Source organism: Vulpes lagopus, chromosome 9 (genome assembly GCF_018345385.1).
Source record: "Vulpes lagopus strain Blue_001 chromosome 9, ASM1834538v1, whole genome shotgun sequence".
Classification (NCBI taxonomy): domain Eukaryota; kingdom Metazoa; phylum Chordata; class Mammalia; order Carnivora; family Canidae; genus Vulpes; species Vulpes lagopus.
This window is the reverse complement of record NC_054832.1, coordinates 64,517,539-64,532,070: the sequence shown is the minus strand read 5'-3', so window position 1 is coordinate 64,532,070 and position 14,532 is coordinate 64,517,539. Positions and strand designations below refer to the sequence as shown.

Genomic DNA, 14,532 nt, shown 5'->3' with positions numbered 1-14,532 from the left:
AGTTGCTCTGCAGAAATGTCTATATTCCTGTGAAAGAAATGACATGGTGAAAGACCAGCCCAGCAGAATTTCCAGGGCTTAGACTCTTGGCTGTAAATTACAGACCACACCTCAATTATTCCTTAGATACCGCTGCATGTTTCAGGCTCTTGGCCATACTCTCTTTTCCAGTCTTGAATCCATAATGCTTAAGCTATCCAAGGGCCTGTGGTTCAGGAATGCTAAGTAGGGAGCGGGCCAGTGCTTGAGTTTAGGCTTTCTGAATAAGCATTATAAGCATGACCTCAGCAATCCTACTCACACCTGTTCCTAGTATCTGGCTTTGCTTCTCTGAACCAGCCTAGTAGGTCAGGGTGGGAACAGAGTGGTTGCCCACTCAGAAGCCTCAAGTCTAGCTTTATCCCTTCTATCCGCATTCCTTCAAGGAAAATGGATTTCATTATAGATGGGCAAGGGAACTTCTGGATTGGCCAGGGAAGACTGGAATTTAATAGGTAGTAATAACCAGATCCTTCTGTCAGGTTGAATTTGTGACTGGCATTCCCAGTAGCAGAGAAGAGATAGAGGTCCAAGCATAGGGACTTAGACACAAATTTCCTCACTGTCCCAGTATCCTTTCAATGGCCTGTAATAGTGACTCCCATGTCTACCACAGTTGTCCCTCGGGATAAGACATGGACATTTCATGCTATATGGCAGGGGTGTGCATTAAACCATCATCATCCATTAATGTCTTGGTTGTAATTCAGTTTGTCAGATAAATTACTATCACCTTGATGAGGTAAGGAAATGGAACACAGGCAGGTAATGATAATGGACCAGGATCATTGGTGGTAGAGAGAATGATCATTTGGAGAAAAGCAGATGCTGGCATCTCTTGGGAAGCTTACAGGAAGCCTGAGGGCACCAGTGATTGATCAGAGAGCTTACTCTTCTACTTTGGGCCAGCTAAAAAAATATTTTCCCTCTTAAATGTGACTATCCAGACTTGTGCCAGAGTGACTATCAGGAAAGCATCTGGTTTTGTTCAGTCAGTGAATTATGTGGTACAGGATGCATTTAGGTAAAGGGGTTGCTGCTATTGCCCCCAGGCTAAAAAAAGAGCATGTTCACTAAACTGCACCCAGTTATCGCCCCCATGTTAAGTGCGCAGGGACACATCTGGCTTCAATTAAGCATTGAAGGCAGTTTCATGCTTTGATTGTCAAGAATCTTGCCAAAAGAAGCATGTTGGCTTTAAAAAAATCATCACATTTAGCATAAAAATCAAGCCAAAGATTCCATTGAGCATTTCATGTTCTTTTCTTTGAGACTTTCCTACAAAAAACTAGCCTTAGAGACCACAAAGGTAACATTAATGAAAAAGCAAGCCAGGTAAAAAAAACAATGTTAATCAAAGCATAAATACAAGATACAGTTTGCTTTCCTCTTTCCTCTGAGCATAGCAACTATACAAGCACAGTACAAATGGCCACTAAAATCAGCCTTGCAGCAGAGGCGGCAAAAGGGAGTAGTAGGCAAGATGGAAATCAGATGAGAGAGAGAAGGAGAGAGAGAGAGAGAACATATCCAGTCCAAGGAGAGAGCTAAGGCTCTCTATGCAGGTTCTGGATTGCCACATTTCTGCTTTGCCAAGAGAACCTGCAAATCCAGATTTTAATGTGAAGTCTCCATTTTTTTCTTAAATTTTAATTGTGTTAAAACCCACACAACATAAAAATTACCATCTTAACCATTTCTAAGCATACAGTGCAGTAATCTTAATATATTCACATTGTTGTGCAACCAATCTCCAGAATTTTTCATCTCTCAAAACTGAAATTCCATACCCATTATAAAACAACTTCCCATTTTCCCCCTTCCCCCAGCCCATGGCAACCTCCATCCTACTTTCTGTTTCTATGAACCTGACTACTCTAGATACTTTTTGTATTCTAGAAGTGGAATAACAGAGTATTTGTTGTTTTATGACTGGCTTATTTCACCTAGCATAATGTCCTCAAGGTTCATCCATGTTGTAATGTAGCACATGTCAAAATTTTCTTCCTTTATGAAGCTCAATAATATTCTATGTAAAAAAATTAAAATAAAAAAATAGTATACTATGTATATGCCACATTTTACTTATCCATTCATCCACTGATGAACACTTGGGTTGCTTCCACCCGTTGGATCCTGTGAGTAGTGCTTCTATGAACATAGGTGTGCAAATACCTGTTCGGGTCTCTGCTTTCATCTCTTTTGGGTATATGCCCAAAAGTGAACTTGCTGGGTCACATTCTATGTTTAGTATTTTGAGGAACTGCCACATTGTTTCCCACAGCAACTGTGCCATTTTATGTTCCTACCAGCAGTGCGCAAGGGCTTCTATTTCTCCACATTCTTGCTCCTGATTTTTTAATGTTTGCAACTAATTCAAACTTTTGTCAAAATACCACTCAGCCACACAGTTCAGAGCAAGTAAACACTGTCCATAACCTGGAACTGTCCTGTACACACAGACAGATGTCCACAAGCCTCTGCAAGAATGCATGCTCTTTAGTACCCATCAACAAGAAATGATTCTAGATGATGTGAGCACATCATGCAGCTCTGGGTAGAAGAACCTCTCATCCGTTGCTCTTCTATGGAGTAAAACCCTCATACCATAATATGACCTTAATTTTTTCCCTCTCAAAAAATATTTGGTAGTAACAGGGAAAAAATCCAAGAAAAAGATTTTCTGAGTAGGTCTGGTTCATGAATATCCAGCATTCCTGGTCAAGTTCATCTAAGAAAAAGAGTCTTTCTCCTAAGCAAATGTGTCACTCCCTTCTATGGTCTTTTGTGGATCTTGACTGAATTGCTTCTCACAGCTGGGACAGGGAAAATGCTGCCTCCCTCATCCATTTCCTGCTTTTATTTTATGACTAAAATTCATTTCTCAAATTATCTGAAGCCCCATGATGATACAACATAGTGTTAGTGTTAGGTGGTGGTTGGAAGTTTGTTTGGTCTCTTGAGAAAAATGTGTAAAATTTAGAAGTAATAAGGAACTAATAATCCTTTCTTCATCTTTTTATACATCTCAAAGTAAACTGAAATGCAGGACAAACTCAAAAGCGGGTAGGGAAGTTCAATGCTTGTCATTTTCTGTCTTTTGTTCAGCTTCATGAAACATCTGTATTCCCAAGAAATATCATTTCCTGTGATGGAGAACCAGCATTTGGAAAACTTTTTAAAGAACTGTGTATATCTAATTCTTTTTAATTTTTTTATACAATTCTATTTGAGGAAGGCTATAGGAAAAACTATGATTTAATGGGCTATACTTATAGAAAGGAGGTTTCCAAATGTTTAACTTATTCTTCCTTTAGGAAAGAGCCATATATAAAGTTGGGCCACATGGAGAGACACTGGACAGATCACGGATAATCATAATTACAATATGCCACAGGAATTAAATCCTATAATATCCAATTCTGACAAGATGAGCATTGCATATATAATTGTCTTTCCTTACTGGGGGTCACTGCTGTTGTATATGTTTCCTCATAAGCAGTCCCCAGTCCCCAGTCCCCTGCATGGTAGGAAAGCCTCTTCACTAAGAAGAAAGAAAGAAAAGAAGGAAGGAAGGGAGGGAGGGAAGGAGGAAATACACATTTTTAAAACATGTAATATAAGTAAGGCATGTGCAAAGTGTTTTAGGTGTATTACTTTATTTACTCAGTACTTACAACAGCCTTGTGAGATAGGGTCTCATCTCTGTTTTACAAAAAGAAAAAACTAAGGCTCAGAGAGGTTAACTGACTTATCCAAGACATACAGCTAGTAAATAAGGATTCAAAACCAGGATCAGCCTCTTCACATAGAACATCTTTGCTGAGATGGTTGGTGGGTCCCCAAGTTTACATATACATGACCAAGGAGATAGTGTAATCACCTGAAAATACTCAGGATAAATCTTTGGTCTTGGCACCCATTCTGGCATTGGCCTCTCTTCTCTAAAAGACAGCACCTGTCCATAAAATTTAGAAGGAAATCTAATAACTGCACAAAAACATGGGGATGTAGAAGGAGCAAACCCAGACTACTTGATACCAAGTTTTGAAGGCTGTCAGGTACTAACAGCTAGAATGTTTTCAATAGAAGATAGATTTTAATCTCAAGTGCAGAAAAGCGCAAAAGTATATATTAGTCCCAAAAGCAGTATCAAATGGTTCGTTAGCCACCAGCAGTGTCTCTCTACAGAATATACCTTACCCAACTAGTTTTGCACTTTTAGGTATTTCAGAACAGCTGTCATGGAAGATTCCTCTAGATTAGGGGTTGCTTTCAAGGAAAAGAGGCTACAGAATGAACACTGGTGGTCTGTTTGTTTGTTTAGGCAGAAATCAGATTTAGTCCTATAAAATGATCAGGAGAAGGTCTCTACAGATCACTGATATGTCCAGATCACTTGGGTTTGGATTTTTTTTTTTTTGTTTGCTTTTTCTTTTATTTTGGTTTTTTGTTTTTAGGATTAGTTAGAGTAATGTGACCACAGTGGGGAAGAGAAAAGTTTGATGTGCATAAACAGGCTTAGGATTCTGTCCGGATATTGTTTTTCCCACATCAACTTCAAGGACACTGAGGAATCTAACCCATTACCAAACCGAATCTAGTAGCATAATGGCAGCCTTTTTTTAAAAGCCCAATTTCACTTGATGTCTCAACTATTCCTTCATGGAAAACTACTTGCTTCAGTTTTATTGTACTGTAAACAAGTATGATTTCATGACCCTTCTCAACTTTCCGTCAAAGTGGGAAGGATAATCCCAAGACCATGAAGACTTGGGACAATTTTATGGAACTTGAAACATTACCCCAAAACATATATTTAGGGTAAAATCTGTAAGATGCAGGAAAAGCACTCATTTTTCACTCGAAACTATTTTAAGTGTCAACAACAACAGTGCACTTACCAAAGTTCTGCTTTGTCATGCCAGCTATCGTCCATTCATACAGCAGCTTCATAAAATTACTCAGGGCTTCAGCATTGAATGCATGTGCCTACCTCATTGCTTTGAAATCAGTGCCATTCTAATCCAGTGGGATAATCTTACCAGTGAAGTCATCAGAATATGTTAGCCCATCTTCAGTAGTTCTAGGAAGAACTGTGTTTGTCAGAGTACCTTTTTTTTTTTTTTTTTTTGAGACTGGGCATTTTTTTTTTAATTTAAATTCAATTAGCCAACATATAGAACATTAGTTTCAGATGTAGAGTTCAATAATTCACCAGTTGCATATAACACCCTGCTCATCACATCACATGCCTTCCTTAATGCCCATGTCAGAGTACCTTTAAATGTAGTGTCTGAGTTTATATATCTAATTGCATTTCAGAAAGACTTCTTTATGATTGTCCCCCATTTCATTATTATTTTTTAAATTCAAGACAACAGAAATAAATTTCACTTATGAGATCGGATTGATCAATTACTTCAAAATCACAACTGTATCTCTCTGGGGTCTATAAAAGATAGATACCTTTTATAGAGACATCTATATAAAAGATATCTCTTTAGAAATTTTGATGTTATTAGATGTTATTGCCTAGAGAAAGAAAAGTTCTTTCATTCATGATTTGCTCAAAACTATGCTGCAGCTTTGCAAAAAATATACTATAAGTTTAAGTTATAAATGATATGACTTACATATATTATGAAATGATTATCACAATAAATTTAGTTAACATCCATCATCTCTTATAGATGCCAAAAAGAAAAAAATGGTTTTTCACTTGTGGCTTTTTCCCTTGTGATGAAAACCCTAAGAGTCTACTCTCTTAACAATTTTCAAATATGTCATACAGCAGTGTTAACTATAGTCATCATGTTGTACATTGCAGACTTTTCTAACCACAAATTCCTATTAGTTCAATGCCATTTTCATCTCAGTAAATCATATACAAGTGGACTTAAATTTCCCAAGAACTTTCCTCCATTGCATGCATCACTGCTGCCCCTTTTTGGATCATGAGTGTGAATTATATTCAGGCTCTTGGCCATAGCCAAGAAAGCCTGAGCTTGCTTTTCATCCCTAATAATAATTATGTCCTTTATAATAATTATTATTATTATCATTTCTCCTGAGTAGAAAAGTGACTGGACCAACCCAAAAGGATTAGGCTCTTCTTCCTCTGATTCAGATTCTCTTCTATTGCAGATTGGATTTGAAGACCCTCCCCTCCAGGTACAGGCTGCAGCTTCAGGGAGTGGGAATGGAGCTGACTCTGAGCCAGCTCGCCATGTCTTCTCCTTTTCCTGGTTGAACTCCCTGAATGAATGATGTTCATTCCAACTGTGGCCCTCTGTCTGCCTGGCTGAGATGCACACCAGCAGCAGGGAACCTAGATGAGATTAATATGATGCAGGTGATGAAAGGGACCTTTGAACAGGATTTCTGCAAAAACAAACAAACAAAACCCCCCACAAAACCCTTTAATTCCAGATGACTTTCCAGAGGGAAAATAATTTTGAGAAAACAGTTGCCGAAAGTATTGGAAGAAAGAAACTTGATCTTACGCAAATATTTTTCTGTGTGGGAAACATTATGAAGATATGTAGGTGTGGTATGTGTGTGTGCGTCCATAACGAGTGGCAAGTGTTGAAAAAGTGTGCATTACACTCTTGTCTCTAATAGGCACTGGCTTTTGTTATGATATCATAGTAGCTGTTACTCTCTTCTTTAACAATGCAGTTGGTCAGTGAAATTCAGTGTTAATTCAGAAGTGACTGATTTATCAATATATGGACAAAAGGTAAATCATTGACCAAAGATATGAAATATTTTACAAAGGTTTCCTCTTTTCCATAACAGATGTCACTGGAAGCATATCCAGAAATGTTCCTTAACTCTGGTGACACTTTCATAGTCCAGAAGGCTGAAGGCCTAGGACATTTCTGGTGATATTTTTCTAATCTTAGTTAGATATGCAGATATCAAGCACTTAAACTGAAAAAGAATTTCCAGCAGGAACTGTCTACTTGCTTATGTATCTACTGAGGCACCAACCTGGTGAACTGCAGAATAACTGCATGTATTTAAATATATATATATACACACAATACACATTTAAAATACATATATATTTAAATCGTGCTTTTTTTGTCCCACCATAATGCCTCTTTCAAAACAGTAACAAATAAGTGTTACTTTATTCTGTATGAACTCTTAAATAAATGCTGTTTTTAACAACTTAGTCTTATAATGACTTATTCAGTGTTTCATGTGATCTTATTAATAGTCAAGTGTATTTAAAGGGTCCCAAGGGAAAAGCATCTCCATACACCCAAATTAATTTGGGGGTATTAAACATTCAATTGAATTTTTGTAAGTTATAACCCAACTATCAAAGATAAATGCATGGTAAAACTCATTGGATGTGCCTGTTCCATTTTAGAAATGCATAGAGATAGTTAATATTCTTAAGAATAACAGTGATTAGGATTCATATAGAAATAAATGAGAAGACGATTTGCAAAGTTATTAAAGTCAAATATTTTTTATGTGAAACATTTTCCCAAGTGCCATTTCATAGCAATTAAATTTGTTGCTTGAAGTGGGAAGCTATCAAGTTTCTCCTATTATAAGTAAGCACTGGAAAATAGCACAGAAAAAGTATATTTTACAGTACCAAAGTAGTAGCTTGATAAAGTGAGTCTTTCTCAAACCTAAAACAAAAACAAACAGTATGTTGGCCCTACAGTTTAGAGGAATGCTCTGCGAACCCCTCTCTTTGCCTTTCCTCTGTCCCCGCCCTCTCCAGTTATTTACCGTCTTATAATAATCAGGGTTAAGTGTTAAGTGTTATTTCCATTATGAATTGATCTTCCATTCGTAGAATTACCAAGTCTTAAAGTGGGAAGAAACTTCCCAAACTATTTAACATAACCTCAGAGGAGTAACTGAGGTACAAAGATGAGTCCAAGGCAGTTGAAGTATCTGTGTAAGCCACTTGCATATGTTTGTATTTTAAGTAGGAAATTAATGCAAGGAGTTTTGTTTTCTCTTGTGCTGAGGTCAGCATGTAGGAAGCCAGGAGCTGAGAGTTTTACTCCTATGAACATTAAAAAGGAAAAATAAAGTCATGATTACCTTTGCAGCTTTTATTAAAAATATAAATATTCAACATTGTCTTACACAACCAAATTGACCAAGGATTGGAAAGATGTTTTATTACTGGAACTGTTACAGGAAGGTTGATTCAAAGAGCTTACAGATTTTGTTTCACCCACCCAAGAGAACGACATTCTCTTTGGCTCAGACCACAACAAAATAAATCGGGTAACTTTTGTCTGCTTCAAAACATTTCCTACTGGGTCTATACTTTTCAAACACCATTAAAGACGCCTGGAAATGGAAACTGAAAGTAGACAATAGAAGTAACATTTTGTTGCTGTTACTGCACGTGAATACACTTTGTGCATGCTAATTAAGGAGTATAGGCTCTCTTGCTGTACATCGTCTAGGCTTCAAGCTTTAAAAAAATAAACAAATGGTATCAGAGCAACGATATGGTACAGAATACTGTATTATTTTAATTTTTTTTGTGCTAAATGCTGCATCTTTTTGGCCAAACGCACCGTTTTATTTCCCAATAATCTCCATCAGTTTCCTGTTGCTGTGAGCTTGCTGCGCTAACTGCTCGGCCCTGGCCATTTCCAAGACTTCTCGGAGGAGGTGGAAGGTGAGATCCAGCGAGATGGGAGGTTCCTCGGATCGTCTCTCCCTCTCCGGGGTCTCTTGGCGGCTGCCGAGGGCGCTCTCCTCCCCGCGCTCGGCGGGACCAGCGGGGCTGTCGAGCTGGCGGCGGGGCAGCGGCAGCTGCTGCAGCAACGCGCGGAAAAAGTTGGCGGCCGCGTCGTCCGGCGAAAGGCGGCCGCCGCTGCCGCCAGCGACAGGTGAAGAGGCGGGCAGGAGGGGAGCAGCAGGGCTCTTGTTGAGGTTACCCAGGCGGAGGAAATACTCCTCGCCCATGCGGAGCAGGACCGGCCGAGCCTGCGGCTGTTGGGGCTGCTGGGGCTGCGGCGGCAGCTGGAGGAAATCCAGGGGCTGGGGGTGCTGCGCGGCCTGCCGGGCGCCCGGAGTGGGCCCCCGGCTGAGCAGGGCCCTGCATGGTGGGCAGGGCAGGAGAGCCACCAGCAGGACGCCCGCGGACAGCAGCAGGGGCAGCCGCATGTTAGGGGCCCTCGCTGCGGCACAGAGGTGGGCGGAGAGCGGAAGGAGAGAAGGCAAGAGAGAAAGAAAGAGTTGGTCAGAGTTCAGCTCACAAGGGAGGCGCGCTCGGGGTCTTCCTACAGGACGGACGCGGGTGGACGCGCCTCCGGGCTTCGGGCAGGCACTGTCCGCGGTGCTGAAGCTCTCGAACTCTCGAACCAGGACGTCTGGAGTTGGGGTTGCCGTGGGGGCGGGGGTGGGCAGGCAAGGGGACGCCTACAGCTTAGCACCGAAGCTCAGCCGCTCGCTGGGCTGGAGTGACCCTTCTTCCAAATCCTCGAAGGGTCTCTGGGTCCCCCTTCTAACGATCCCCAAAACGGATTCCCCGGGCTCTAGAGAAGATCTACACGTTTTGGGTCTCACCCCCTGTAATAACCGCCCCTCCTTCCGGGTGTTGCGGCGTTGTCCTCCAAATTGAGAGCTGCTGCCTCCTCCTCCCCCTTCTCCATCCCAGCCCTTTGTGTCCTTCTCTCAGGGGTCGGGATCGATGGCGGGGACCCATCTACAAAGCCAGCGAGGAGTAACCGACAGTTCCAGTAACGATTAGCAGCCGTCTAAGTTTGCTTTTGACACGTCCCGGCTAGTACCGGCATCCCGAGGCACAGTCAGCAAACACACACATGCACACACACTCACACTCACACGGACACCCGGCTCTGCCGCGCACCCCGTGGCAGCTCAGGCAACGCAAAGTTGGAGGCGCGGTTCCGTCTAGGCGCTGCCTACCTTCTGAGATGCTCCTGCAGGTGAGTGGGGCGCTGCGCCTCTCAGCAGAGGAACGTCTCGGGGCTTTTTCAGGGGCTTTCTTCCCTTCTCCTTTCTGTCCTCACTCCTTTTTTCTTCCCCTCTTGTCTTTCTCTTCAGTCTCTCAACGGACTTGGGCTCTGAGTTTCTCCACACCAGAGCCTGGAGTGGGATTTTATAGCGTCGACCCTCTTCAGAAACCACGCAGCATTTGCCTAATAAGCTGACGCTCTCTTGACAGCTCGATTGCGTGCTGCCTCTGCTCCTGCATAAATCATAGGGCCCTGCCAGAGAACGAGGGGCAGAGTTTTGCTATCTCAACACTGAATCTCACATCCAATTATATCAACAGATATTTATCGCCTCCTTGGTGACGTCAACGAGCCCTAAAATGGAAGGGCTTCTTATGACTTGTCCATTGACAAAAATTCTTGAATGAGATTTCCCAAATGTAAAAACATACTGACCTCTTACTAGGAAAGGTCAAATTTGGAGTCAGAAAGAGCATCAAATGAGAGGGGAGGGGAAAAGAAAGTGTGAGGGACAGGAGGTCAATTAATCCACAGTCCTATGAGGAAAGCAGCAACCAATTCTAAGGGCTGGATCTGGATTCTCCTCTTTCCTCTCCCTTCTAACTTCTCTGACCAGTTGTCTCTGGCAACACCTCAGTATCTGAAAATATCCCTTTGCTAGAGACAAGTGTCCCATCACCTTTCTGCCTGGTTAAGAATGATGAACAAGGAGATAGAAGTGCAGGGATATCTAGTTTTTAAGCTTCTACCTGCTTTTTCTTCCCAAGAACAAATAAAAGAATTATTAGTCTACAGAAGCAAGACAAATAAGTCTCTTGAAATGAGGCTCAAGTTTTTTAAATGGTTGGCAGGAGCCTGCTTCCATGATGAAATGGCCCAAACCAGGGTCAGTTGGGAATGCAGGAAGATTTTAAATCCGCCCCCCCCCCTCCCGAACTTCACTGCCCTTCCTTGGTCTCTCCTGTCAGAATCCAAAATTAATTGTGGATTTTTCTATTCCCAAATTAGAGAGAGAAAGGATAAGTGAGAGGTGCATGAGCTATACATCTTCATGGTCTACTTGATGGAAACACAGTGAGAGAAGCATCTATTCTAACTTATTCTATATTGGGAAAGGCTTAAACTGCCTGATAACAGGGCCAAATTCATCAGTTGCATATTTTCACTGATGAATATGAAGCCCATAAAAAGATAATCTCATTCATTTTACTCCTAAATACTATCAACATCCATTATAGTATCCACATCAGGGACACCCAGAGTTTTTTAAAATTGTAACTTATCAGGAAACCTGATAAATACATAAATGCTCTCTGCATTACCACAAAATGGAATGCTAAGCTTGTAAACCAATACTCAAATTTCAAATTAAATTGACACTATCATACAAGTAGGAGGTAGTTACCTCTAATTTTGCAGTTCTAAATGCAATTCCAAACTCTGGTGTCTGTGATTTAATTCAGCTTCTAGATAACCATCAAAGCTGTTTATCAGAAATCTCCTATTGCTCATTTCTGGTTAGCTCTGCTGCTTCCTTTGTAGCTATATGATAAATGATACAACACACATTTCTACTCCTATTTTGGATCTATACTAATCCACAACTGCTTTTAGAAACAAAAGGAAGGTAGAAAGAGAAATGCTGGCAGTTTCCAGAGAATCCACCCCATAGTTGGATCATTGTGCTATGGAATATACTTTGAGATGAAATGTACATAAGAGAACAAAGAACTGTGTCTTCTGGGAAACATGTAGGTTGTTAATAGAAGATCAAAATTATAGAAAATGGTTAAGCTTCTACAGGAAAGCAGTGTTTTATGTTGATAGGGGACACAGAGAAACTTGGAGGTTTTTGTGAGCTTTTTTTCCCCTTTGAATGGATCTTAACTTCTTCTGCTTACTTTCCTTTATTGCCCCTTCACTGTCCCAACTGGCAGAATCCAGTTAGATGTCAATCTGGTGGTGGAAGGAGATTTGGAAGACGTTCAGGAAACTGGATACAGAAGAACAACTAGGAAAGGGATAAGACTGTAAGTTTAGCTGGGAAGGCATAAGAGTTTCTCCAGAGAAGATGAATGTTTTGGACTCTAACCCTACACCCCTTCAGGTCTCTCTCCTGTGGGCCATGTGGAGTGTTGTTTTAGTCTACCTCCCTCATCACTGTTGAATTTTTGCTGTGAGATTTTCCTGGAGTATGTAGTTAGTTAGAAAAAGTGGCTCTGAATAGGAGTGGGGACAAAAGGCCTGGGCCCCAGAGGAAGAAGAACAGTGTGCAGCAGCCCTTACCACGATTTATCCAAAAGTAAGATCTCTTCAAATCACTGAGCATTTACATTAGAAAAGTCTTAAACAGATCATTTGGTTTGAATGACAACCAGAGAGGAAAAGTGACTTAAGAATGACTTACTAGTTAATGGTAAAGTCAAAATTAGAATCCAGTGCTTTTGACTAGCAGCCTGCATTATTTCTATAATATAACAATGCCCTTTGAACTTCCCCCCTTTCCTAGCAGAGACACACAAATAGAAGTGAGAAGATGAAGTTAGACAGAGCGACACATTCACACACCCAGCCCTAGACTTTCCTTATATTAATAAATCTCCTAAGGCACCAGAACACAGATTTTCTGTGCATGCTGATGCCCCAGCAGCTGATCTAAAATCTCTGGGTGCACACACTGCAATTTACCTTTTAGCTAAATCTTGTAGTAATAACATGAGGTTTTTAAGTGTACTGGCAATTTAAAATGCATTAATTTGATCTTCCACCTTAGTTCATGTTGGAGAAAAAAGATCTTTGGATAAGATACAGTTATGTGGTTCTCAAGATAATGATACAAATGTGTGATGGGAAAAATAATATAACGCAGAGAACTTTTATGTACAGTAAACTAAATGTCCAGGTCCATAAAAATCACCACCGATACATTTGATCTTACATGTAGGAATAACTAGTCATTGGAGGATCAATTTAAATGATTTTAGGACCTAGAAACACAACCCAAGGAACATGGACATAAAAATGGGGATCACTTTACATTTTAAACCACTTTTTTCAATAAAAACATATTATATAGGATATAGTGAAACTCTAAAAGACATGGCATAGTAGCCCAATAAATAAAGAAGTATCAGAAATAATAGGTAATTACTGAGCTTATTCCTATCATCTGCATCTCCTTGCACTTTTGTGAAGTATCCCAACATGTGCTTCTATTAGCAAAATTCATGGCAAACAAAGAGAGTCTCCAAGTTTGCTAACTGAAATGTTTTTTTGAAATGAATCTACCATTTCCAATGACAGTCTTTAAAAGTGCCTAGGGTAGATAGATGTTTTTGTTAACTGTTTGTAATTGTGCTTCAGATAGATTAGTAACTGCCTTCAGCTTCCATAGGTAGGACTACGGAAAGTATCTCAAACAGCACAAATATCTAACTGCTTCTTCAATAATAACAATACCTTTTATTGTCAAAGCCATTCAACCTCCTTGTAGAAAACTTGGAAAAATCAGAAAAGTATAAAGAAGAATACAAAATTCCTCAGATTCCAAAACTGAAAGATAATTTCTGTCAGATTTTGTTTCCCTTGAGAATTTTTCCTGAGCACATACATTTACTAAATTGAGATAACAATATGTTCCTAATTTTGAATCTCTGCTTTAAAAAAAATAAAAAATAAATAAAACAAATCTCTCTTACTTAAAACTTAAAAGTAGCTGGTTAAAGGAATCTTTTCTAGATTCCTAGATCAGGTTTAGGATCTGTGCTCAATGCTCTCCTGACATCCTGAATGTCCTCCATCATAAAGTTCACAAATTTATATAGTTACTAGTACAATATGTATCTTCCTTTCTGAACTGTAAGCTGTGTGGCAGTGACTTAAGTCTTCATAAACTTTCATATTCAATACTCACAGCCCTTAGTATAGTGCCAAAACATAATAGATAACCAATACACCTTCTAAATGGATGAACCACAGAAAATGTGTTGAATGAAGTATAGAAAATGACCCACCATCAAGAAATAACTAAATGAACATTTTATAACTAAAATTTTATGGCCTGCTTTTTTTCATTTAAAATATCTCAAACACTTCCTATATCTAAATGACATCCATTTTATTGACTGAAAGGAGATGTACTACAATTTCTGTACATTCCTCATTATAGATCACCATACTAATGTCCTGCTTTGTAATTTTTGTTCTACATCTTACCCTTGAACCTTTAAGTTATACATCTAGAGAATCATTTCCTGATCTTTCAAATATAAACAATATCTCCTAACTTCTGGATGGTAAATGAGAATATTAGTGTCACATCAGCTTTCAAACAGCCTCCTGCACCTTGATCTCTCAGGCTCTCTCCTCTGTACTTTTCCTTCCAGACTGTCAGTGTTAATCTTTTTTGTTTTAAGATTTTATTTATTTGAGAGACAGAGAGAGAGAGAGAGAGGGAGAGAGAGAGAGAGAGAGAGAGAGAGAGAGAGAGAGAGAGAGAGAGAGAGGCAGAGAGCAC

At 40.0% G+C, this 14,532-nt stretch overlaps 2 protein-coding genes and 1 pseudogene across 21 annotated transcripts in view; 2 read left to right on the top strand and 1 right to left on the bottom strand.

Moving 5' to 3' along the window:
• Nucleotides 1-7,181, top strand: part of TRIM55 (tripartite motif containing 55) — a 43,368-nt gene extending 36,187 nt beyond the window's left edge. For 2 of the 5 annotated variants that reach the window (XM_041769111.1, XM_041769110.1), the window contains exon 10: nucleotides 6,187-7,181. In XM_041769111.1, the coding sequence (XP_041625045.1) occupies nucleotides 6,187-6,309 (123 nt within the window). In that variant the 3' untranslated portion in view covers nucleotides 6,310-7,181. The remainder of the gene's footprint in view (nucleotides 1-6,186) is intronic. The other 3 variants (XM_041769114.1, XM_041769113.1, XM_041769115.1) reach the window with 2 other exon arrangements.
• Nucleotides 6,448-14,532, bottom strand: part of CRH (corticotropin releasing hormone) — a 178,547-nt gene continuing 170,462 nt past the window's right edge. For all 16 annotated transcript variants that reach the window (XM_041769123.1, XM_041769117.1, XM_041769119.1 and 13 more), the window contains 2 exons: nucleotides 9,967-10,268; nucleotides 6,448-9,215 (listed from right to left, as the gene is read on the bottom strand). In XM_041769123.1, the coding sequence (XP_041625057.1) occupies nucleotides 8,611-9,201 (591 nt within the window). In that variant the 5' untranslated portion in view covers nucleotides 9,202-9,215; nucleotides 9,967-10,268 and the 3' untranslated portion in view covers nucleotides 6,448-8,610. The remainder of the gene's footprint in view (nucleotides 9,216-9,966; nucleotides 10,269-14,532) is intronic.
• Nucleotides 9,728-14,532, top strand: part of LOC121498621 — a 136,575-nt pseudogene continuing 131,770 nt past the window's right edge.